The sequence below is a fragment of the Sorex araneus genome, chromosome 2 (assembly GCF_027595985.1).
Source record: "Sorex araneus isolate mSorAra2 chromosome 2, mSorAra2.pri, whole genome shotgun sequence".
Taxonomy (NCBI): domain Eukaryota; kingdom Metazoa; phylum Chordata; class Mammalia; order Eulipotyphla; family Soricidae; genus Sorex; species Sorex araneus.
The window spans coordinates 250,050,274-250,075,509 of NC_073303.1; the positions used below are offsets into that span (position 1 = coordinate 250,050,274).

General features: G+C 55.9%; 1 protein-coding gene across 1 annotated transcript; it reads right to left on the reverse strand.

Annotated features, from left to right (window-relative positions):
* Positions 1 to 1,224: 1,224 nt before the first annotated feature.
* LOC101543661 (hepatitis A virus cellular receptor 2 homolog) lies at positions 1,225 to 15,289 on the reverse strand. Its single transcript, XM_055124752.1, has 7 exons — positions 15,232 to 15,289; positions 11,061 to 11,390; positions 9,796 to 9,879; positions 8,948 to 8,988; positions 6,221 to 6,341; positions 3,428 to 3,464; positions 1,225 to 2,041 (listed from the first exon to the last, which is right to left on the reverse strand). The coding sequence occupies exons 1-7, from the start codon at positions 15,287 to 15,289 to the stop codon at positions 1,894 to 1,896; spliced, it is 819 nt and encodes a 272-aa protein (XP_054980727.1). The 3' UTR covers positions 1,225 to 1,893.
* Positions 15,290 to 25,236: the final 9,947 nt, after the last annotated feature.

Below are 25,236 nucleotides of genomic sequence, written 5' to 3' on the forward strand. Positions count from 1 at the left end.
CCTTTGTTCTTTTTTTTTGTTTTTTTTTGCTTTTTGGGTCACACCCGGCGATGCACAGGGGTTACTCCTGGCTCTGCACTCAGGAATCACTCCCTGCGGTGCTCGGGGCACCCTACGGGATGCTGGAAATCGAACCCAGGTCGGCCACGTGCAAGGCAAATGCCCTACCTGCTTGTGCTATCGCTCCAGCCCCAATTTGTTCTTTTCTTTCCCTTCTTTGATTGTATTGGGTTTTTTGGCTACCCGCACACATAGAGACAGTGCTCAAGGGCAACTCCCAGTTCTGTGCTCAGGGAACCATGAGGCGATAGGGATCAGACCTGCAGGGAAAGCATGCGCTCTACCCATTGAGCAATCTTCCTGACCCCTGAGAACCTATTTTGTTTTCTTTCTTTCTCCCTCCCTCCCTCTCTCCTTTTCTCCCTTCCTTCCTTCCTTCCTTCCTTCCTTCCTTCCTTCCTTCCTTCCTTCTTTCCTTCCTTCCTTCCTTCCTCCCTCCTTCCTTTTTCTTGCCACACCCAAAAAGCAGAGCTCCGGGCTTACTCCTGGTTCTGCCCTCAGGGATCCCTCCTGGTGGGGCTCAGGGTATATGGGGCTGACTGGGGTCAACCCCGTCCAAGGCAAGCGCCTTCCTCACTGAACTATGACTCCAGCCCATTGTGAGGGTAGTGTTGAGTCTTGCTGTTTCTGCCCACTGTCTTATTTCTTTGCTGTCTTATTTCTAGGCATTAGAACAGTGTCCGGCTCCAATGAAGTACTGGACGGGATTCTCCTTCCTGTCACGGACAGGCCCCAAGGGCCAGTGGCCAGCTGGGCACTGCCCAGCACCCAGCGTCTTCCCATTGAGGCAAACAGCTCATTTTCTGTTAGTTTATTTTTTGGTTTTGGAGTCACACCTAGCAGCGCTCAGGGGTTACTCCTGGCTCTGTGCTCAGGGATCACTCCTGGTGGTGCTCAGGGGGAACTGCTAAGTATTGCTGGGTGTAGCCCCCAAAACTGTCACTGTCACACTGTCATCCCGTTGCTCATCGACTTGCTCGAGCGGGCACCAGTCACGTCTCCATCGTGAGACTTGTGGTTACTGTTTTTGGCATATCGGATACGCCACGGGGAGCTTGCCAGGCTCTGCCGTGTGAGCAGGATACTCTCGGTAGCTTGCCGGGCTCTCCGAGTGGAACGGAGGAATCGAACCTGGGTTGGCTGCGTGCAAGGCAAACACCCTACCGGCTGGGCTATCACTCCGGCCCAGCCCAAAAACATAAAAAAAAAAAAAAAAAGAACCTCTTCTCTCTATGAAAACTTGTGGACACAGTAGGACGCCACAGGCAGCTGAGCACCAAGGCCAGGGGCTGGCCAGGGAGGGGGTCAGCCCAGGCTATCAAGCTGCCATGACGCAGTTCCGTGGCACTCTCTGCTCGGGGCTAAGGGCAGAGACTCACTTTCATGGTTCTCATAAAAGGCAACTACAGAGGCCGGAGCAACAGCACAGCGGAGAGGGCATTTGCCTTGTGGCCAAGCCAGGTTCGATCCCCGGCATCCCATAGGGTCCCCCCAGCACCGCCAGGAGTAATTCCTGAGTGCAGAGCCAGGAGTCACCCCTCAGCATTGCTGAGTGTGACCCAAAAAAGCAAAACACAAACAAACCAAAAAAGGCAACTGCAGGGCCGGAGTGATAACACAGTGGGGAGGGCATTTGCCCTGTGTGCAGCTGTCCTGAGTTTGATCCCCGGCATCCCATAGGGTCCCCCGAACCCCGCCAGGAGTGATCCCTGAGCACAGAGTCAGGAGTTAAGCTCGGAGCCTGAGCACCGCCGGGTGTGGCTCAAAATGAAACAAAATGGAAATAAAACAAGTCCACTGTCCCATCGAGCCGAGGAGGCGGCCTGCCGGGCGTCAGGCCAGCGTCTGGGGGGTGACGGAGCAGTAGTTCTCGTCGGGGTCTTCCATCTCGTACACATTCTCCTCGATGGCGTAGATGTTCTCCTCCCCCGCGGCTCTGTTGGCCAGCCCTGTCGGGGGCCCTTCAGTTAACGTGATGAGCCTGTGGGAGAAAGACGGGGGCACTGAGTCCAGTGATGCCCAGGACAGCCGGCCACGGGACAAACTGTTCCACTTACGTGCCAGGAACAGACTCCTGACCTGGGCCAGTAGGGGGGTCCGACCTGGGAAGAAGGGGGCTGGGAGGTAGGGAGAGAATGAGATAGAACTGAGGGGCTGGAGCAATAACACAGCGGGGAGGGCGTTTGCCTTGCATGTGGCCAACCCGGGTTCGATTCCCAGCATCCTATACGGTCCCCTGAGCACCGCCAGGAATAATTCCTGAGTGCAGAGCCAGGAGGAACCCCTGTGCATCGCTGGATGTGACCCAAAAATTTAAAAAAAGAAAGAAAAAGAGAGAACCGCCATTATGTGGCACCCTCCATGAAGAAATCGAGAATTAACTGTAACATTCTCGGGGCATAAACACAACGTGGAGGGGGCTGGAGTGCCAATACAGTGGGGAGGGCATTTGCCTTGCATGCAGCCAACCCAGGTTCAATCCTCAGCATCCCATAGGGGTCCCCAGAGCACCGCCAGGAGTGATCTCTGAGTGCAGAGCCAGGGCTCAGCCCTGAGCATCCTTGGGTGTGGCCCCCAAACCAACCAACCAAATAAATAAATAAAACAAATAGGACCAAACATTTGCCTACTATGTATGAGGCCAGGGGCTTATTCCTGGCATCACCCTCCCCCAGTGAAGGGGGACCTGAGACATGTGGGCACTGCTCGGAGAGGTCGGAACCACCCTTCCGAATGGGTCAGGAGAAACTGCTGCTCTGAGAGGACAGAGGAGTAAGTCAGAAGTGCAGAGCCGGGGCTGGAGCAATAGCACAGAGGGCAGGGCGTTTGCCTTGCACGCGGCCGACCCGGGTTCGATTCCCAGCATCCCACTGGGTCCCCCGAGCACCGCCAGGAGTAATTCCTGAGTGCAGAGCCAGGAGCAGCCCCTGTGCATCGCCAGGTGTGACCGAGAAAGTGCCCCCCTCCAAAAAGAAAGAACTTGTTTTAAGGCACTTAGAATAGTTAGAACAGAGGCAAGTTCTTTAACCCCAATGACACACATACACTGCCCCGTCAACACACACACACACACACACGCACATGCACACAAACACACACACACACACATACACATTCGTGCACACACACAAAACACACATACCCTAAGCTCAGAGCCCCAGATACCACATACACTGCCCCCCTCAACATATATACAACACACACACACACACACACACACACACGCGCGCGCGCCCTAGGCTCAGAGCCAGGAGTAAGCTCTGAGCACAGCATGGTGTGGCCAAGCAAACAAAGGGCAAAGAAACTCAAAAAGAAAGAAACAGGATTTTTGAGGAGGATCCTCTGAGATTCCCCCGCCTCTTCTTACCTGGAATTCTGCGACTCCTTTTTCCGGTGAGAATACACTAGGGAAGAGAAGTGGGTTGGGGGAAGGTGGTCAGCAATGCTCCCAAGAGTGGAGAGAAACAGGGAGCTGACCCCAGTTCAATGCTGGGCGCCACAAACAGTCTCCTGAGCACCACCAGGAGTGAGCCCTGAGCACTGATCCAGGAGTAGCCCCTGAGCACTGATGCAGGAGTACAGGAGTAGCCCCTGAGCACCGTCAGGAATAAGCCCTGAGCACTGATCCAGGAGTAGCCCCTGAGTACCGCCAGGTACGTTGCCCCCACCCCCTACCCCGAGAACAGTTGAAAGTATCATCCTTTAGGTGATCTGGTTGGAGAAGCGTCAGCATTTCTGGTTTGGGTGGACAAAGTCACTGCATCTTCCAGAAAGTTTTCAAAGACAACCCGGAAAGTTACGTGCGTGCCGTGGGCCAGACTGGACCTGGCCACCCTGGGGTAAAGGGCCTCCTTGGCCCTCTGAGGGGGTCCCTGGAGTCATCAGGGAAGGGGGAGCCTGTTCCTTTCTTGCCCGCCGCTGCCTACGGCTCCATGGCTTCACATGAGGGGACCTGATTCTGCGTTTCCCACATTCCTGCCAAATCCTGGGCTCCCTCTGAGACTGGGGGGCTTCCGCTTCCCCGAGACCCCCCATCCTGCCGTTTTCCCGAGCATAAATTTTGCCCCAGCTCTTAGAGGCCACAGAGATAATGGGCAATCCCTGCGCAGATGGTGAAATAAAGAACCGAACAGGCCCTAAATAAACAGACCGTGCACAATCTCCTGAGAATAAATCCGAGTACATCCAGGGGGTTAGCTGCTGAGAGCAGCACGAAAGGCCCTAAATTAGCCCGACCATTCTGTGAGTAGGACAGAAATCATAGTCTTTGGAACACCTGATAACACACACACAAAGAATCCAATTTTCTGAGCACAGATCCCCTTACTTTTATTTTTATTTATTTATTTATTTATTTATTTGCTTCTTGGGTCACACCCAGCAATGCACAAGGGTTACTCCTGGCTCTGCACTCAGGAATCACTCCTGGCGGTGCTCAGGGGACTATATGGGATGCTGGGAATCGAACCCGGGTCGGCCACGTGCAAGGCAAACGCCCCACCCACTGTGCTATCGCTCCAGCCCCAGACCCCCTTACTTTTAACTCAGTTCTCTGCTGAGTTCCTCCTGGCGCTAGGGAGTTCCTTTCTCTTCTACTTTCTGAGAAACTCGTCTATTTTCTAACACTCAGTCTGAGCATTCCCCACCCCCCCCCCCCCCGCCGCCGCCTTTTTTCATGTTTTCATGTTTGGGTCACACCCCGCGGTGCTCAGGGGTTCCTCCTGGCTCTGCACTCAGGAATCATTCCTGGCAGTGCTCGGGGGGACCCTAAGGGATGCTGGAGACCGAACCCCAGTGAGCCGTGTGCAAGGCCAGCGCCCATCCCACTGGACTCTCATGCCTCCCCCATCCTTTACTTTTTAGTGAAGCAAAATAGTTCTTACTGAAACTTCCTTAGACTTGAGGGGAGCAAGAAAGAGAGGAAGTACTGAGAGACCACAGCCTCTCCAGAATGGAAAAAGCAAGCAAAGAAACAGTTTCTTTTTTTTTCCTTTTTGCTTTTCGGGTCATACCTAGTTGATGGAACAGGGGTTACTCCTGGCTCATGTACTCAGGAATTACTCCAGGCAGTGCTCGGGGACCATATGGGATGCTGGGAGTCCCGAATCTGGGTCGGCCGCATGCAAGGGAAACGCCCTCCCCGCTGTGCTATCGCTCCAGCCCGATTCGTGATTACACGTCAATCAAACAATGTTCGAGTACCCATCCCTCCACCAGTGCCCAATCTCCACCACCAATGTTCCCAGTGTCCCTCCCACAGACCCCACCCTTTCCCACCCCCTGCCTCTGTGGCAGACACATTCCCTTTTATGCTCTCTCTCCTTTTGGGTGTTACGGTTTGCAATATAGGTACTAAGGGGCCACCATGTTTGTTCCGTAGCCTATTTTCAGCACGCCACGGAAAGTACTTTTTCGTTTGTTTGTTTGTTTGCTTTTTGGGTCATACCCGGCGATGCACAGGGGTTACTCCTGGTTCTACACTCAGGAATTACTCCTGGCAGTGCTCAGGGAACCCTATGGGATGCTGGGATTCGAACCCGATTGGCCGTGTGCAAGGCAAATGCCCTCCCCGCAGTGCTATCAGTCCAGCCCCATGGGAAGTACGTTTTATCCCCATCTTGTGAGGACAGCCTGGCATAGAGACGACCCCGGGTTCAATCCCCGGCATCCCATAGGGTCTCCCGAGCACCACCCGAAGTAATCCCTGAGTGCTGAGCAAGGAGTAACCCCTGAACCCCGCTGGGTGGGACCCAAAAAGCCAAAAACCAAGGGAGGAGAGTCAGCTAGAGTTCTCTTTAAGGGGCTGGAAGGTGAGCGCGAGCCCTGATTGGTTCCAAAAACTCCTGCGGGGGGGGGGGGTGTCTGGGGCACGTGCCTCGGATGGAGGATGAGGTTCTGGTCCCTGTGACCCCCAGAAGCAACCCCCAACTGCCACCAGGTCACAAGCCAAACACCTACTTTCCGGTAGACAAACAGCCTCTTTGCTGGGGAGAGCAGAGAAGGGTTCTGACGACACAGCCGGCAGTGCTCGGGGGTCACTCCCAGTGACCGGGTTAGGACGGGCACCGGGATGGACCCGGCACCCCTTGCACACAGACTGTTCTCAGGTTCCCACCGGGGAGGCCCCTATGGGGAGGGGGAGGCGGCCGTGACAACTCACCTACGAGGATGGCAGCGCTGCAGACGAGCAGGAGGCCGGCCGAGACCCCGGCCCCGATGTACAGGCCCGTCCAGAGGGGGACGCCAGCGTCCGGCGGCTCACTGGCCACGGTGGCCCCAAGCTGCGGAAGCACCAACACCAACAAAGTCGGGGTCAGGGGCATAGAGGGGCAGGACGGGCTGTGCCAGCGGGGCTGTGAAACCTCAACCCTGATGATTAGCGATGCAGAGCACTTTTTCATGTGCCTTTTGGCTATTTGTATTTCTTTGTGTGTGTGGGGGGGGGGCGGGGGGGTGGTCACACCAGGCGATGTCACATCAGGAGTTCCTCCTGGCTCTGCACTCAGGAATGACTCTTGGTGGTGCTCAGGGGACCCTATGGGATGCTGGGAATCGAACCCAGGTCGGCCACGGGCAAGGCAAACGCCCTCCCCGCTGTGCTATCGCTCCAGTTCCTATATATATATATATATTTTTGCTTTTTGGGTCACACCCAGCGATGCTCAGGGGTTACTCCTGGCTTTGCACCCAGGAATTACTCCTGGCGGTGCTTGGGGGACCATATGGGATGCCGGGGATCGAACCTGGGTCGGCCGCGTGCAAGGCAAACGCCCTACCCGCTGTGCTATCGCTCCGGCCCTATATTTCTTTTTTTTGAGGAAGCTTCTGTTCATATCTTGTCCCCATTTTTTTTTGATGGGGTTGGATGTTTTTTCTTTTTTTTTCTTTTCTTTCTTTCTTTATTTTGCTTTTTGGGTCACACCCAGCTATGCACAGGGGTTACTCTTAGCTCATGTACTCAGGAATTAGTCCTGGCGGTGCTCAGGAGACCCTCTGGGATGCCAAGAATCAAACCCAGGTTGTCAGCATGCATGGCAAATGCCTTACCCGCTGTGCTATCGCTCCAGCCCCAGGAGGTTTTTTCTTATACAATTTGACTAGTGTCTTGTATATCCTGGACATTAACCCCTTATCAGGTGGGTATTGGGTAAATATTCTTTCCCATTCCATGGGCTCTCTCTGAAATTTGGTCACTGTTTCCTTTGAGACACAGAAGCTTCTTAGTTTAATGTAGTCCCATTTGTTTATGTTTGTTTCCACTTGCTCTCCATTGCTAATCATCGGAGAGAAGCAAATCAAAACAACAATGAGATATCATCTCACACCACAGAGATTGGCACACATCAAAAAGAACAAGAACAACCAGTGCTGGCATGGATGTGGGGAGAAAGGGGCTCTCTTTCATTGTTGGTGGGAATGCCGACTGGTCCAGCCTTTTTGGAAAAACAATATGGGCATTCCTTCAAAACCTAGAAATTGAGCTTCCATATGACCCTGCAATACCATTTCTGGAAATAAATCCCAAGGGTGCAAAAAAGCACAGTAGAAATGACATCTGCACCTGCATGTTCATTGCAGCCCTGTTCACAATAGCCAGAATCTGAAAACAACCCGAGTGCCCGAGAACAGATGACTGGTTAAAGAAACTTTGGTACATCTACACAATGGAATACTATGCAGCTCTTAGGAAAGATGGAGTCATGAAATTGGCTTATAAGTGGATGGTCACGGAGAGTATCATGCTAAGAGAAATGAGTCAGAAAGAGAGGGACAGACATAGAATGATTGCACTCATGTGTGGAATACAAAAATAACATAATATGAGACGAACAGCCAAGGACAGTAGATACAGGATCAGGAAGATTGCTCCATGGTTGGAAGCCTGCCTCATGAGCTAGGGGAGTAAAGGCAGCTGGGATAGAGAAGGGATCACTAAGTCAAGGAGGGTTGGAGGGATCACTCGGGATGGGAGATGTGTGCTGAGAGTAGATAAAGGACCAAACGTGACAGCCTCTCAGTATCTGTATCGCAAACCATAATGCCCAAAATAGAGAGAAAATATGGAGGAAATTGTCTGCCATGGAGGCAGGGGGAGGGTGGGAAAGGGGGATATATAGGGGTCATTGGTGGTGGAGAGTGTGCACAGGTGGAGGGATGGGTGTTTGGTCACTGTATGACTGAAACTCAAACATGAAAGCTTTGTAACTGCATCTCACAGTGATTCAGTTAAAAACAAAAACAAAAACTCAACCCTGTCCATGAAGGGGCAAGGCTTGGTCTCTGCAGGGAGCAAAAGAGCTCCTAGCGGGGGCTGGGGGCATGGTACCGCGGGGAAGGAGCTGGACTCTTACGTGGCTGACCTGGGTTCCATCCCTGGCATCCCAGAGGGTCCCCGGAGACCCTCCAGGAGTGACCCCTGAGAACAGAGACAGGAGTCAGCCCTGAGCATCACTGGTGTGGCCCAAACTCCAAAGCCCCAAACCAAAAGTTCAAAAAGGAAGAAGAACCGGGGCCGGGGTGACAGTACAGCAGGTCTGTAAGCAGTTTGACCTGGGGTCAATTCCCCGGCATCCTAGAGAGTCCCCCGAGCACCGCCAAGAGTCATTCCTGAGTGCAGAGCCAGGAGGAACCAGGAACATCGCCGGGTGTGACCCAAAAAGCAAAAATAAAAATTAAAAAAAAAAAAAGGGAAGAAGGACCTTTGCCAATGCTCAGGCTTCCTCTTGGTCTCAGGCACCCAGTCGACCCTCGCCGTGGCTCCCCTGAGGCCAGCAGGCTCCCTGGACACAGGGGACGGGGGTGGCAGGGGAAGAGGGGCCGAGGCAGCCCCTCCCCAGGAGGGGTCAGACAGAAGGGGAGGAATCTGCGGGCGCTCACGGCTACTTACCGACCCGTTTCTGTCACACAGCAGCTCCGGCGGCTCTGTCCCTGCCCCCAGGAGGGAAAAGGAGCCATGGGACAGTTAGCAGCGCTTTCTCTGAGTCTAACAACACACACCCGGGGCCGGAGAGACAGCCCCGCCGGTCCCATCCATCCCTGGCCTACCGCCGGGTCCCCCGAGCCCCACCGGGAGGGATTCCTGAGCGCAGAGCCAGGAGTCAGTTCGGAGCATCGCCGGGTGGGGCCCCTCCAGAGCAAAAACAGAAACAAAACCCCAGAACAACAACAGCAAAAAATAAAGAAGCCAATAAAATAAAGGGAACCCATCCGCAGTCTCTGCTTTCACAGACATCACCCAGAGACCAGCACCCCTCCGCCAGGGAGGACCCCCCCATCTGCTCACCCAGGGGTCCTCCAGGAAGCAGCATACAGTGTCCCCCTGGGAGGGTTCAGAGCAGGAAACGGCGGCTCCAGGACCCCCCAAAGCCTCAGCATGTCCCACCAAAGCCACCACCATAGCTGGGGAGCATTCCTGCCTCCTCTCAAGTCGGCCCCCCTCCGTGTTCAATCCCGCCCCCTACCCCCCGCCCCCAGGCAGCAGGGAGATCACGCAGGTGTCAGGCGCCCGAGACACACACGGGTGGCCCAGTCCCCAACGGCTACTGCATAGGGTCGTCTGAGCCCGCCAGGAGTGATCCCTGAGAACAGAGCCAGGAGTCAGCCCTGAGCACAGAGCTGGGAGTCAGCCCTGAGCACTGCTGGGGTGCTCTACCCAAAAACCTGCCCCCCCCAACAAAAGACAAACCCCTGCCCCAGCCCCCACCCCAACCCAGCTCCCCCCACCGTCACGCTGACCTGGGCTTTGTCCCTCTGTGCCGGGCACCCACGGAACGGAGTCCGTGAAGCTTCTGCTCACAGTGGTGGTGGGGACGGCCTCCGCTGAGGGGGGAGCAGAGAGGGTGAGGCGCCCCACGCGGCTCGGAGGGCCTGCGCCTCGGCCCTGCACACACGCCTGCATGCACACACATGCCCTCAATCACAGACACGCCTGCACACACACACGCACATCTGCACATGCACACATGCAGCACACACACATGTACGCCTGCACAAACATGCGTACCTGCACACATGCAAACACATGAACACACACCCATATGCACATACACAGGCCTTTATGCACATACACACACAAGCACACACCCACACAGGCCTACATGCACACACATGTATCCACACAAGCTTGCACCTGCTCTTGCACACACACATGACTGCACAAGCCCACGCGCACACACACATACACACACCTGCAAATACCAGCACGTGCTCCCATACATGCCCATGCACATACATACACCCGCACACATACTCGTGCACACACCTGCACACAGGTATATACAACTGTCTTCCTCTCTCTTCCCCTCTCTCCCTCTCTTTCTCTCCCTCTCTCCCCCCCTCTCTCTCTCTTGCTCTCTCGCTCTCTCCCCCTCTCCATCTCTCTCCCCCCTCTCCCTCTCTCTCCTCTCTCTTCCTCTCTCCCGCTCGCTCCCTCTCCCTCTTCTCTCTCCCTCTCTCTCACTCGCTCTCTCCCTCTCTTCCTCTCTCCTTCTCTCTCTTCCTTTCACTCTCTCCCTCCCTCTCTCTCTCCCTCTCTCCTCTCTCCCTCTCTCACTCCCTCTTCTCTCTCCCTCTCTCCCACTCGCTCTCTCCCTCTCCTCTCTCTTCCTCTCACTCTCTCTCCCTCTTCCTCTCCCTCTCTTTTCTCTCCCTCTCTCCCTCTCCCCCATTTACTCTCTCTCCCTCTTCCTCTCTCTCCATCTCTCTCTTCCTCTCTCCCAGTTGCTCTCTCTCCCTCTCTCTCTCGCACTCATTCTCTCTCTCTCCCTCTCCCCCTCTCTCCCACTCCCAGTCTGCCTGTGTCCGAGGGGGGAGGAGGAGAAGTGGCCTTTGCAGACCCCACCCCTACCCAGTCTCTCTGGCTGGGGGCTTCCCAAGTGTCTCCGGAGGTCCCTGGTGCCATTGCCCCCCTGTGGTCCTCGGCGTCCCCCGGAGACCCCTCTGGGGAACATCAGGTCTGAGGGCACCTCCCTGGGAATGTGCGGGACGAGGGCGGCACGCACCTGGCCTGATGGTCAGCGTCATGGTGACCCTCTTGTCGTTCATGGGGCCGGGGAACTTGACGCGGCAGCAGTAGGGGCCGCTGTCGCCCGGCACGGCCCTCTCTATGGTCAGCGACACGTCTCCCTGGAGGAGGGGCCCCCGCAGCTGGTACCTGGCGTCGGCCCGCTCCCGCACGCTGCTCCCGTCCGTGCTCAGCAGCTGCCCCTGGCAGCCCCGCAGCGGGCAGGCGCCCCGGCCCCAGCACACGGGCACCGGGCGCCCCGCGGGCGGGGCGTAGTCGCAGGGCAGGTGGGCGTCGCGCCCCAGCTCCACCTCCAGGTCCGCGGCGCCTGAGGGGAGAGGCAGAGAGGGCTGGAGGGGGCCCCCCGGGAAGGCGCCGAGGGCCAGGAGACCAACCCGCCGGGGCCCCGATTTCTGAAGCCACCCGGGGGTAGAGGTGCGAGGGGCAGGGCATCCCAGTCCCAAGGAAGCTGCCTGCGCGCACAGGGCGCCGCGCTCCGGGGAGCTCAGGGCTGGAGTCTGAGAACAGGCGTTTCTGGCCCATCCCCGCCGGAGCAGCGGGGGACGGGGGAAGGGGTTGCTGCCCCAGATCCCCCCTACGCCAGTGGCCTAGGAGAGTGAAGTCGCTGGCCCCCACGGGGTGGGTTATGTGAGAAGGGGAGGAGAGAGACGGTCACTTCCTCCCGATCTGCCTCTGCCACCCGGGACTGGCAGGGAAGGCTGGGACTGGTCAAGTCTGGGATGGGCCCCTGCACAGTGCGGGCCAAAGACCCCCCCACCACCACTGTGCCCGCCAGTCCCACCAGGGGGGGCCATCAAGCCACACCTGACGTCCCCTTGGTCTTCTCAGCATGGGAGTCAATCCCCACCACCCCGTCACTCGGGGAGAAGTCGTGAACTCAGGTTGGAGCAAGGAATTGCTCTTTTTGGGGGGCGGGGGCGGTCACACCCGGCGTTGCACAGGGGTTACTCCTGGTTCATGATGCTCAGGGGTTATTCCTGGCTCATGATGCTCAGGGGTTACTCCTGGCTCATGATGCTCAGGGGTTACTCCTGGCTCTGCACTCAGGAATCACTCCTGGTGGTGCTCGGGGGACCCTCTGGGATGCTGGGAATCGAACCCGGGTCAGCCGCGTGCAAGGCAAATGCCCTCCCTGCTGTGCTCTCGCTCCAGCCCCGGAATTGCTCTCTGCAGGATAGAGAGTCAGCCCTGGCCCTTACCCAGGGGGTTCAGGTCTCTGTACTATTTCACAGAAAGGAATTTCAGGAGACCAAAATGGAGAGAAAAGTGAGAGAGTGTAACACGCTCAAGATAGAACAACACGGGCTTCTCCAGAGATGGCGAGAGCCCAGGACACAGCTCCAGAGGGGAGATGCAGGCGACACAACATATGTGCTGGGGCACCACAAGTACTCAGCCATGTGGGCACAAGCAGCACAAGAGTCAGCAGCATATGTGTGCTCTTCTTTTCTTCCAGATGGCTTTTATAGGGGTCCCCCCTCCCAGCCACTTCATGTGGGGCTTTCTAGCAAGATAAGAGTCCGTTGCTAGGAGCCGGAGCCATATTACAGCAGGAAGGGGTGGTTTGCCTTGCACATGGCCGACCTGGGTTCGATCCCCGGCATCCCATAGGTTCCCCCTAGCACCACCAGGAGTCATTCATTGCTGAATGCAGAGGCAGGAGTAACCCCTGAGCATCACTGGGTGCAACATACCCCCTCCTTTGCTGCCGAAAAAAATAGTCTGTTGCTAGGGTGGTTGCCAAGGGGGTAGGTTTGGGAGTGGTCCACGGTCCTCTTCGAGATTCCTTTCCCGGCCTTTGATCCTGCTGGGGGTGTCCAGCCCACTCTGGGTCTCTGGGCCAGGAGAAGCCTGACCGGCCTTGGTTCCTGTGTCCCCAAGACGAAGCTCTTTGCGGCCTTGAGCTGTTGGTTTTATTACTTCCCGGGAATCCACGGCCACGGGCCCTTCCCTGTCTACCTGCCTACATGAAGAGGATGTGGGGTCCAGCCAGCAAGTGGTGGGGTGTCGAAGGCAGGCAGGCGCTGTCAGTCGGCAAAATAAGCGTCACCCCAGAGCAGAGCCTAATTTCTTTCTCTTCCTTTTTTTTTTGGTTTTGAGGCCATACCCAGTGGGGCCCCAGGCTCACTCCCGGTGGAGGGCCTAGGGTTCAAACAGGGGCTGGCTGCAGGAACCGGGGCCCAGAGCAGGTGCAAGTGTTCCTGTTTGAAACTACTCAAGGCAGCTTGCAGGGCTCAAGTCCATTTCCCCTCCTTTTGATTCCCCCCACCCCCCACCCATACACCCAGTGATGCGCTGGGCCTCAGGGCTTACTCCTGGTTCTGCATGCAGGGATCATTCCTGGAGGGGGTTAGGGTGCCAAGGATCAAACCTCCAGTTGGCCGTGTGCACGGCAAGTGCCCACCCCACTGTACTATCTCTCTGGACTCTCTGGACCCGTCTCTCTCTCTCTCTCTCTCTCTCTCTCTCTCTCTCTCCTTCTCTCTCTTTCTCTCTTTCTCTTTTTCTTTCTTTCTTTCTTTCTTTCTTTCTCTCTTTTTCTTTCTTTCTCTCTCCTTTCTTTCTTTCTTTTTCTCTCTTTCTTCCTTCCTTTCTTTCTTTTCTTTCTTTCTTTTTCTCTCTTCCTTCCTTTCTTTCTTTTCTTTCTTTCTTTCTCTCTTTCTTCCTTCCTTTCTTTCTTTTCTTTCTTTTTTCTTCTTCAATATTTTTTTGCTTTTTGGGTCACACCCAGCGATGCACAGGGGTTACTCCTGGTTCTGCACTCAGGAATTACTCCTGGCAGTGCTCTGGGACCATATGGGATGCCGAGGATTGAACTCGGATCGACCACGTGCAAGGCAAAAATGTTTTAGCCACTGTACTCTGGCCCACCATCTTTCTTTCTTTCTTTCTTTCTTTCTTTCTTTCTTTCTTTCTTTCTTTCTTTCTTTCTTTCTTTCTTTCTTTCTTTCTTTCTTTAAATAAGGCCACTGAGAGAGAGACAGAGACAGAGAGACAGAGAAAGAGACAGACACAGAGAGCCTGGCAGGCGAGAGCGCCCCGTCGTCTCAGGTCCAACATCGAGGGGTCCCCCAGCACCGGCAGAGGCAGCCCCTCATCAGCCACAAAACCAAAACCCAAACACAAATGAACAACAAAACAACCTGGAGCTCCGAGTCAGACATTCCAACAGTACAAAGGCCTGTGGAGGGCTGGAGCTATAGTACAGTGGGGAGGGCGCTTGCCTGGCACGCAGCCAAGCCGAGCTCAATCCCGGTCCCCCGAGCACTGCCAGGAGTAACTCCTGAGTGCAGAGCCAGGAGTCACCCTTGAGCATCACTGGGTGTGACCCAAAAAGCAGGAAAAAAATTAAAAAAGAGAGACCTGCATCCCAGGATCCTCTAAACCTCCCCTCCCCCAAAGCGCCCCAGTGCGTGCAGGTCTGATGGTGCAGGACACCGACCTTTATGCCTGCAGTGGCCCTGATTGGCTAGGGACCATCCCCCACTACAGTTCCACCAGCCAACCCAGCCCACGCTTACTCCCACCCACAGCTCTCACCCTCCTCCCCAACCCCTTTGCCCTCCTCCAACCTTCCTGCTACGAACCCCCACAAACCTCTTAGCATTTTAAAAAAATTTTAATTTTGGGGTGGGTGCACACCCAGCAGTGCTCAGGGCTTTCTTTTTTTCTTTCTTTCTTTCTTTCTTTCTTTCTTTCTTTCTTTCTTTCTTTCTTTCTTTCTTTCTTTCTTTCTTTCTTTCTTTCTTTTTTTTGCTTTTTGGGTCACACCCAGCAATGCACAGGGGTCACTCCTGGCTCATGCACTCAGGAATCACCCCTGGCGGTGCTCTATCTCTCTCCCAGCATCTCCTAGGGGACCCTATGGGATGCTGGGATTTGAACCCGGGTGGGCCGCGTGCAAGGCAAACGCCCTCCCCACAGTGCTATCGCTCCAGCCCCAGGGCTTTCTTATTCCTGGCTCTGTACTCTGGGATCACTCCTGGCAGTGCTGGGGGGGGGGGGAGGGGGTCCATAGGAGGTGCGGGAGATGGAACCCGGGTCCCTCTCTGTGCGCAAGGCCCACACCTTCCCTGCGGTCCTGTGGCTCCGGCCCTTCCCAGCTCTGGGCTCCCGAGCACTCCCCGCAGCCCCAAAGGCAGACTTACCGGCGGCCAGCCGCGGCAGCCCCAGCAGGACCCAGGCGAAGGGGAGCAACGTGCACATGGGCTTGGCGGCAGGAGAACCCGGAGACCCAGTTCTCCCCCACGATCCGGGGGTGGGGAGCCGTGTCTCTGCGCCACTGCCCGGGGAGGCGGCGGTGCTCTCCCAGGAGTGCTCTGCCAGCCCGCAGCCCTCTTCCGCACGCTCCGGGCGCTGCAGGTGCGTCCAGGGAAACCCCAGGTGTCCGTCACAGGGACACCACACACATCCTGTGTCGGAGGAAATGAGGCCTGCGCCCAGGGCGCGCCCGCCCGCGGGGACCAGGGAGAGCCTGTGTCCCCTCCTCTCTCCGGGGAGGGGCGGGGCGGAGGCTGGGCTCACCTAGGCGCACTCGGCCGTGCCACGGGGGGGGGGGGGGGGGGGGTTGGGGAGAGGGGAGGACACAGTGGCCAGGCAGGGGCAGGAATGTCAGCGGGCCGGAAGGGCGTGTCCCTCGCGTCCCACGCATGGCCCCCTTTCCCTCCACCCGCGCGCAGGGATCTCCGCCTCGCTCTGACAGGGACGGGGTGGCCGGCGCGTGCTGTGTCCTGGCGGGGCACGTGTCCTTGCTCCCCGGCTTTGTGGCACGGAAACGTGGCCAGGATGTGCCAGGATGACACACCCAGCCCAGTGAGACCCCCCCACGCCCCCATTCTCTGCGAGAGGCACCGTAGCTCCCCTATTGGGGGCTCAGGGGAGGGGAGGCCGAGGGGATGCACCCACCCCTTCTCCTGCACCGTGCACGGGGTGGGGGGTGGGGGGTAGGGGGGTGCGCGGGGCGGGGGCTGACGACAGAAAGCCACGGCCTAGAGGCCGGAGCGCAAACCATCCTCCGCCACCTGCCCCACCCCCCACCCCGCCCCCGCCCTGCGGCCACGGACCCACACAGGCCAGGGCTAGGGGCTGGCCGCCGTCCAGGCCCGGGAATGCTCTGGATAGGGAAGTGAGCTCAGAGACCGACCAGGCCCCAGGGTCCCCGCCCCCCGCCCACCGCAACGCTTCCTGTCTTGTCTCCTGCCCGTCCCCAACACGCACCTCTGTGTCCACAGATGTGATTAACAGGGACCGCCTCCCGCTCCAAGTGTGCATGCGTGCCCCGCTGCGTGCGTGCGTGCCCTAATACGTGTGTGCGTCTGTGCCCCAGTGTGCCCCAGTGTGCGTGTTTCATGCCCCGCTGCGTGCGAGCGTGTCCTGTGTGTGTGCATGCATGACCTGCTGCATGCATGACCTGCTGCGTGCATGAGTGCCCCGCTGCGTGTTTGCGCGCATGCCCAAGTGCGTGCTTGCGTGCCCCACTGCGTGCGTGAGTGTCCCGCCACGTGCATGCTTGCGTGCCCCGCTGCAGGCGTGTGCGTGCGTGTGTGCGGTTTAGCAGGGCTGGCCTCCCCGCCTCGAGTGCACCAGCTTGGAGACCCACTGCTGGGTCTCCGGCCCGGGGCCTCCTCTGTCCACCGACACGCGGCCGGTGGTCTCAGGCGGGGGCCTGAGCCCCTAGATTTCTTTCTTCTCACTTAAACTCTTCCGCCAGAGAGCTCCCGGCGGCCAGCAGTGCGGGGGAGAGATCACACCCACGGATGGGAGTCTGCGGTCCACGTTTCTCTGCCTTAGACAAAGCTGCAATTACCGTAATTACGGTCTGCACCTTTCTCTCCGGCCTCCCACCTCGCCGCCCCGAACAGCAGAGCCCCTGGCCTCACGCGGAAGCACGTGAGTCAGAGCCGCGGACTCAAGCGGGGCCTGACCCGTGTCCACTTGGCAGGATCAAAGCTGCCCCTGAGCTGCCACCTGGGACTCCACCTTGCAGCATCTTTCATCTACTCTTCCATGGAAGAAAGTTTCCAATCACACGCAGAGGCAGAGGGAAGCACGCGTGCACAAGCACACACACACACACACACACACACACACACACATACCACACACATCTCTGTCATCCAGTCCCACTACCCGCCCTGATTTCAGATCCACGGGAAGTGTTTGGTTTTGGTTTTTGGGCCACACCCAGCAGTGCCTAGGATTGACTCCTGGCAGTGCTCGGGGAACCTTCTGGGGTGCAGGGGCGGGGCGGGGGCGGAGGAGGATGGAATCCAGGTGGCTGCATCCAAACCAAGCATCCTCCCCGCTGGACCATCACTCCGGCCCTACGTGGGGATTTTAAACACTGGGCACTCAGGGGCTGACCTCTGCTGCTGCATAGGGTCCTTCCAGCCCCGCCAGGACTGAGCCTTGAGCACAGAGCCTGGAGTAACCCCTCGGGGCTGGGGACCAGAATCCAGAACGCTGGATCGCTGAGATGAGTGCTACCCTGGGCAGATCTCCTAGAAGAAGGAAGCGCCTTACATCTGTTTATGTTTATATTTATGTTTGGCTCAACCCATATTTATATTTATGCTTAACTAAACCTGCTTATATTTATTTATTTATATTCATTTTGATTTTTGGGTCACCCCTTTTTTTTTTTTTTTTTGCTTTTTGGGTCACACCTGGCGATGCACAGGGGTTCCTCCTGGCTCTACACTCAGGAGTTACTCCTGGCGGTGCTCAGGGGATCATATGGGATGCTGGAATTCGAACCTGGGTCAGCTACGTGCAAGGCAAACGCCCTACACACTGTGCTATCACTCCAGCCCCGACACACCTATTTTTTGAGTCATGCTCAGGGGTTCCTCCTGGCTCTGCACTCAGGAATGACTCCTGGAGGTGCTCGGGAGACCCTATGGGATATGCCAAGGATCGAACCCGGGTCGGCTGCATGCAAGGCAAACGCCCTCCCCTCTGCACTGTGGCTCCAGCCCCCAACCTGTTTATATTTGACTGACACCCTCAGCTATGTAAAAGTCTAATCTGACTAAAGAGCATTAGTTTGTCGTTCTGGTGTTTACTGGTCCTGAGTCATAAATACAGCAAGCTGAGAACAGTCAGGGCTCTCCATCCACGCAACTGTTAGCTCCCTGCTGCCATGCTCTTTCTCTCTTATTCCTGCCTCTTTCTTTATTGCCTTATTCCTCACAGAGCCCTCGCTCCAGGCCTGTTCACCCGGGACCAGCTTTCGGCACCTGTGACCCAAATAAACAAATAAGAATAAAAGATCTGGTCACTGGCGCTTTCTAACCATCATGCCCTGATCACTTTTTACAAGGGAAATAATGACGTCATCGTGCCCCTGCCTCAGCGTCTCCATGATCTCAAAACTGGCTCTGACCCCAGCCCTGTTCCCACCATCACCCGACCCAGCCTCCCTGCCCAGGAGGGGAACCAGAACCAGAACCAGCTCCCCTCGCTGGCCCCTGAGGATTGATGCCTGTGACAGGGCTTTGCCTATTGTCTCATGGGGTCATTTTTTTTTTCTTTTTGGGTCACACCCGGAGATGCACAGAGGTTCCTCCTGGCTCATGCACTCTGGAATGACTCCTGGCGGTGCTCAGGGGACTGTATGGGATGCTGGGGATCGAACCTGGGTCGGCCACATGCAAGGCAAATGCCCTCCCGCTGTGCTATTGCTCCGGTCCCTCACGGTGTCATTTTAACCTATTTCTCTTCCCTGTGTGTTTTCCTGGTGATGGAAATCAGCTCCGGAGCTCTGGGGGCGGGTGTGAGATGGGGTTTCCTTGGAGCAATGACTTCACCAGCGGGGCTGGGGCTTCCTTCGCCCGCACCTGTCTGGTTGCCTCACCGCAAAGCGTGACAGGCTGGCACCTTCCTCTTTCAACTTCCACAGCTGACAGTTCCCTTCCTTTAAGTGCCATACAAGCATCGTCATCTGTGATTTCACTTATTTTGGTGCTCAGGGGGAACCCTCTGCAGCGCCGAGGATCGAACCCAGGTCAGTCGGGTACAAGGCGAGCACCCTCCCACGGTGCTATCTCTCCAGACCTGCGTGAACGTTCTTTTATCTTTTTATTTTATTTATTTATTTATTTATTGCTTTTCTGGGTCACACCCGGCGATGCTCAGGGGTTACTCCTGGCTCTGCACTCAGAAATTACCCCTGGCGGTGCTCGGGGGACCACACGGGATGCTGGGATTTGAACTTGGGTCGGCCGTGTGCAAGGCAAATGCCCCCTACCCGCTGTGCTATTGCTCCATTGCTCCAGCCCCAGAACTTTCTTTTATTGGGGAGGGGCGGGGGGGGGAGGGCACACCTGGTGGTGCTCAGGGATCACTCCTGGTGATGCTCGTGGTGGGGGAACCCTGTGGAATTCCAGGGATCGAACCCGGGTCGGCCACGTGCAAGGCAAACGCCCTACCCACTGGACTACTTACTCCGGCCCCCATCGTGAACTTCCTAAGAGACAGAAAATGATAGGGCCGGAGTGATAGTCCAGTGGGTAGGACACTTGCCTTACCCGAGGCTGACCGGGGTTACATCCACGGCACCCACAGGCTCTCCAGGGCTCTTCAGGAGTGATCCCTGAGCACAGAGACCAGAGTAAGCCCTGAGCACTTCTGGAGGTGGCCCAAGACAAACAAAAAAGATAGTTGATGAGCATTGACTATAACTATTCTTGGTTGTTGTTGTTTTTTTTTTTTGTGGGAGGGGCTTTTTGGGTCACACCCGGTGATGCTCAGGGGTTACTCCTGGCTCTGCACTCAGGAGTTATTCCTGGTGGTGTCCGGGGAACCCTATGGGATGCTGGGGATCGAACCCGGGTCGGCCGCGTGCAAGGCAAACGCCCTCCTCGCTGTACTGTTGCTCCGGCCCTGATTCTTGTTATCTTTAGGTGTTTGGGTGGGGGGAGGGGGTACTCACTGCTCGGTGTTTCGGGGGACTGAGCAGACAGGATGGCACCTGGTACCACAAAGACTGTAAAGAAAAAAAAAACACTGTGGTGGGGGAACCCTGTGGCTGTGCCCCCTGCCCTGATCAAGGGAAGGCTGCAGCGCCTGACTCCTGCCTACTTCTCAGAGCTGATGCTTTGCTTTCTCCTTAGTCAGCGGGGGAAAGTGGCAGAAAACTCTCCTTCAAGACAGTCGCCAGCACCCAATGGAAAGAGAGCAGCATCACGCGTCTATGAATCAGAAAACAGCCCCTTGGTAGAAGTCAGGAAAATGGAAATGAGGGGGCGGGGTTTGCGCGCACTGGGGGTCAGGAAGACAGGAGTGGTGGGTGGGGAGCTCCACCTCCAGCCTGGAAAAGGCCTGGCAGGAGCGAAGAGTGAATATGCAAGGGCTGGAGCGATAGCACAGCGGGGAGGGCGTTTGCCTTGACGTGGCCGACCCGGGTTCGATTCCCAGCATCCCACAGGGTTACCTGAGCACCGCCAGGGCTAATTCCTGAGTGCAGAGCCAGGAGTGATTAGAGCCAGGAGTGATCCCTGCGCATTGCCCGGTGTAAGAGCAAACATGCAGAGCGGAGAGACAGCGCAGAGGGTGGGGCGCGCAGTCCTGATCTGCAGAACCAGCCCGCGCCCCCTCCCCACGCGCCACCAGGAGTGATGCCCGCGCTCAGGGCCAGGAGGGAGCCAGTGGGCACTGGTGGGTGTGGCCCATCAAAAAAATGAGAGAAAATTCAAGAAAATGAATCCTCTAGGGAAATGATTTGTTTGTTGTTTTTTGGGTCACACCCGGGGCAATGCTCAGGGGTGACTCCTGGCTCTGCACTCAGGAATTAATTACTCCTGACTTACTCCTGACGGTGCTTCGGGGACCCTATGGGAATGTCAGGAATCGAACCCGGGTCAGTAGGGAAGTGATTTTTTATTTTTATTTTTATTTATTTATTTATTGGGGGGGGGTCACACTTGGCTCTGCACTCAGGAATTACTCCTGGAGTTGCTCAGGGGACCCTAATGGGATGCTGGGAATCGAACCCGGGTCTGCCACGTGCAAGGCAAATGCCCTACCCGCTGTGCTATCGCTCCAGTCCCAGTAGGAAGATTTGAGTCAATAATCCAGCTAGGTTCCTTGTTACCGTCAGCTCCAAAATCTCCTGCAGGGTGTTTTGCCTTACACAGGGACCAGCCAGGCACCCCATACGGTCCCCCCAAGAACCGCCAGAAGTTGATTCCTGGGTGCAGAGCCAGGAGTAAGCCCTGAGCACTGCTGGTGTAGACCCTTCCCCCCCCCAAAAAAAATCTCTTAGCTGTCACTATTAAGGGTAAGAGGTTAAGTGGTGCGATTTTGAGTCACATCTTCCAGGGGGCGCTGAGGAATGCTCTGTGGGGCTGGAGTGACCACCCCGTGGGTCAAATGTTGGCCGTGCACACGACCAACGTGGGCTGGCTCCCTGGCATCACATATGGTCCCCTGAGCCCCGCCAGGAGTGCAAGAGTAAGTCCTGAGCACTGCCAGGTGTGGCCCCAAAACCAAAAAATTGAAAAAATTTAATAAAGGAGTGCTTTGTGGGGGATGGATGGAGGCTCGAAGGCTGCAAAGCAGGAGCTTGATCCCTGGCACCCCACGGTCCCCTTGCCCTGGGGGAGGCAATTTCTGGTAAAAAAGTGCAAGACCTGGATGTGAGCCCCACACGGCCCTATAATAAACGGTGCCAGCAGAGCCCCACGGGCAGCCAGCCACTCGCTTCCACAATCAATAGCATTGTCATGGCCCTGGCCGGACTCCACTGTCTCCAGATGGACCCCACCGAGATACACTCTGTTGAAAATTTGGGTATGCGGGTTTTGTGACTGAAATCTCCAGGGTTTCTCAGGGTTGGGATGGGCTACCTCCCCCCACCTCCCTGTACTTCCAGAAGCCTTGGCAGTCATGTCCACACCCCAAAGCTGACACCTAGTTGAAAAACAAAACAAAACAAAACTGAACACCCTGAACAAACATGATAACCTCTTAGTACCCGGACTGCAAACCATAATGCACAAAAGGAGAGAGAGAGAGAGAGAGAGAGAGAGAGAGAGAGAGAGAGAGAGGAGAGAGAGAGAGAGAGAGAGAGAGAGAGAGAGAGAGAGAGAGAGAGAAAGAAAGAGAGAGAGAGAGAGAGAGAGAGAGAAGAAAAGTGCCTGTCCTAGAGGCAGGTGTGGGGGGAGGGAGGAGGGCATGGGGGGACTGTGGGAAGGAAATGGGGTTCCTGTTGGTGGGAAATGTGCACTGTGGTGGGATGGGTGTTGAATCATTGTATGACTGAAACACAATCATGAACACTTGGAATGGTCTATCTTGTGGATATTCAGTTTTAAATTTTTTTTTAAATAATAAAGGGTTCCTCACAGGAAGATCTGGTTATGAACCCCAGTACTGCAATATATATATATATATATATATATATATATATATAAAGCAGCCTTAGAAATCACCCAATTGTGGGCCAGAGCGATAGCACAGTGGGGAGGGCGTTTGTCTTCACGTGGCTGACCTGGGTTCGATTCCCAGCATCCCATAGGGTCCTCCGAGCACTGCCAGGAGTGACTCCTGAGTTCAGAGGCAGAAGTAACCCCTGAGCATCGCCGGGTGTAACCCAGAAAAATTTCACCCAATTGAAAAATAAAACGTGCCTCTTAATTTTGTGTCTTATTTATTTTTACTTATTTATTTTTATTTATTTTTGAGTTTTTGGGGGGGGTTGCACCTGCACCTGGCAGTGGTCCTGGTTCTGCATTCAGGAATCACTCTTGGCAGTGCTCGGGGGCCCCTAAGAGATGCCGAGGATCAAACCCAGGGTGACCGTGTGCAAGAGAAGTGCCCGAACCTCCCCTCTCTCCCCTGCACCCCACCCCATACTCTATTTTTATTTATTTATTTATTTATTATTGGCTTTTTGGGTCACACCCGGCAATGCTCAGGGGTGACTCCTGCCTCTACACTTAGGAATCACTCCTGGCAGTGCTTAGGGGACAATATGGGATGCTGGGGATCAAACCCAGGTTGGCCATGTGCAAGGCAAACGTCCTCCCTGCTGTGCTATCGCTCCAGCCCCAGGATTTTCTGTTTGTTTGTTTATTTATTTATTTATTTATTTATTTATTTATTTTTGGGTCACACCCACAATGCACAGGGGTTACTCCTGGCTTTGCACTAAGGAATTACCCCTGGCAGTGCTCAGGGGACCATAGGGGATGCTGGGGATCGAACCAAGGTTGGCCGCGTGCAAGGCAAACATCCTCCCCACTGTGCTATCGCTCCAGCCCCAGAATTTCCTATTTTTAAGCCAGTATTGGCAATTTTCTCTAGACCTGTGCCTTTGGGGGGGGGGGGGGGAGGTCAGGAATATTGCCCAGTGGACGAGCTCTTGTCCCACCCACACGTGCTCTTTGCTCCCGAGACAACCGTGTAGTGTGTCCACACTCGCAAACGTACGCTGGCCGACCACATTTTCCTGTTTCTTCCTCCTCGGAACTCACAATTGGGACATCTCTTTCATTTCTGCTATTGTGTCCCCTTCCTGCTTCGGTTTGTCCCTCTCCTGTGTCAACAACGGTGACTCAAACACTTGAGGTTGGGAGGCTGAGCGGAGGCCTCGGACAGGAGGGTAAGCCTTCCTCAGCGCCGACGACGCTGCTGGGGACCAATAAGGTTCAGAGGCGCTGGCGAGGGGTGACGCCCCCCTCCCCCACTCTGACCCACCCTCTGAGATGGGTACTAATTATAAAAACCATTCGGTGGTGGAGAAATAGGGCAGCGTTACCCTTACTCGTGCCTTGCGTGCGTCTGACCGGGGTCCATCCCTGGGGTCAGGATTCCCCCAAGCCCTGCCGGGAGTGATCCCTCAGTACAGAGCCAGGAGTGGCCGCTGAGCACCACCAGGTGCGACCCCTCAGCACACACAAACCCCCACCCCGCAAAAATAAAAAAAAATTGAGTTTTATGTTCATAAGCTAAACCTAACCCATGACTAATCATTTGTGTGTAGGGGTGAGGGAACAGGGGCAGAGATACCCAGGGGTACTCGGGAGCTACTCCTGGCTCCGTGATGGGAAGGTGGTCCTATGGGTGCTCAGGGGAGCAAAGGGTGCCAGGGATCGAACCTGGGCCTCCTGCAGGCATGAACTCACTGAGTGATTCCTCAGGCCCAAGAATCATCATCTTTCTTCAAGAGTCAAAGGACCTAGTACTGGTGATAAGAAAAAGAATTCTCTTCCGTGAAAAAAAAAAAAAGGCTTTCTCTTTTTTTGCTTTTTGGGTCACACCCACTGATGTTCAGGGGTTCCCCCTGGCTCTGCACTCAGGAATTACTCCTGGCGGTGCTCAGGGGACCATATGGGATGCCAGGGATTGAACCCGGATTGGACGTGTGCAAGACAAACGCCCTACCCGCTGTGCTATTGCTCCAGCCCCAAGGTCTTGATCTTGATTTAAAAAAAAACTTTGTTTTAGGGGCGGGGGTGGGGGGGTCACACCTGGCAATGCTCGGGGCTTCCTCCTAGCTCTGCACTCAAGAATCACTCCTGGCGGGGTTCAGGGGACTCAATAGGATGCTGGGAGTCAAACCCCGGTCAGCTGCATGCGAGGCAAACGCCCTACCTGCTGCACCCTTGATGCAATTTGTGTGAGCGTGTGTGTTTGTGTGTGTGTGAAGCAAGACAGTTTTCATGGAAGCTCATTAAGATGAGAGGGGAGAGAATTCAAATACATGTACTCGGCCACTGTACTATCACTCTGGCCTCATCACACCGGAGAATACGGTTTGCGGAGCAACGCCGGGCCCAAGACTTCAGCTTCCAGGGTTCCAGGGCTTCTGGGTTTCTGGGCTGGGAGGGGCCACCTCGCTGACTGCACCTTCTAAACGCAGGGCAGCGTTGCCACCTAGTGGCAGACTCGTCACACTGCAGCTTGAGATCAGCAATTCAGTTTTGTTGTAGTTCCCAAATGCGAGACCCCTTGGTTTTCTGGTTTGGGGCCACACCCAGGGACACTGGGGGATTACTCCCGGCTCTACACTCCTGGCGACACACAGGGGATCATATGGGGTGCCAGGGATCAAGCCCTGGTCGGTGGCGAGCGGAAGCCAGCACCCTCCTCGCTGTGGGCTCTCTCCTGCCCTACAGCAAGGCACCTTGGGAAGGACACTCTGTCACCCT

Coding starts and splice junctions, on each gene's coding strand:
- LOC101543661 (XM_055124752.1), bottom strand. CDS start 15,289: ATGTGCACGTTGCTCCCCTTCGCCTGGGTCCTGCTGGGGCTGCCGCGG. Junction 11,391..15,231: donor GCTGCCGCGGCTGGCCGCCG/GTAAGTCTGCCT, acceptor CTCTCCCCTCAG/GCGCCGCGGACCTGGAGGTG. Junction 6,342..8,947: donor TGTGTGACAGAAACGGGTCG/GTAAGTAGCCGT, acceptor GTGCTTCCGCAG/CTTGGGGCCACCGTGGCCAG.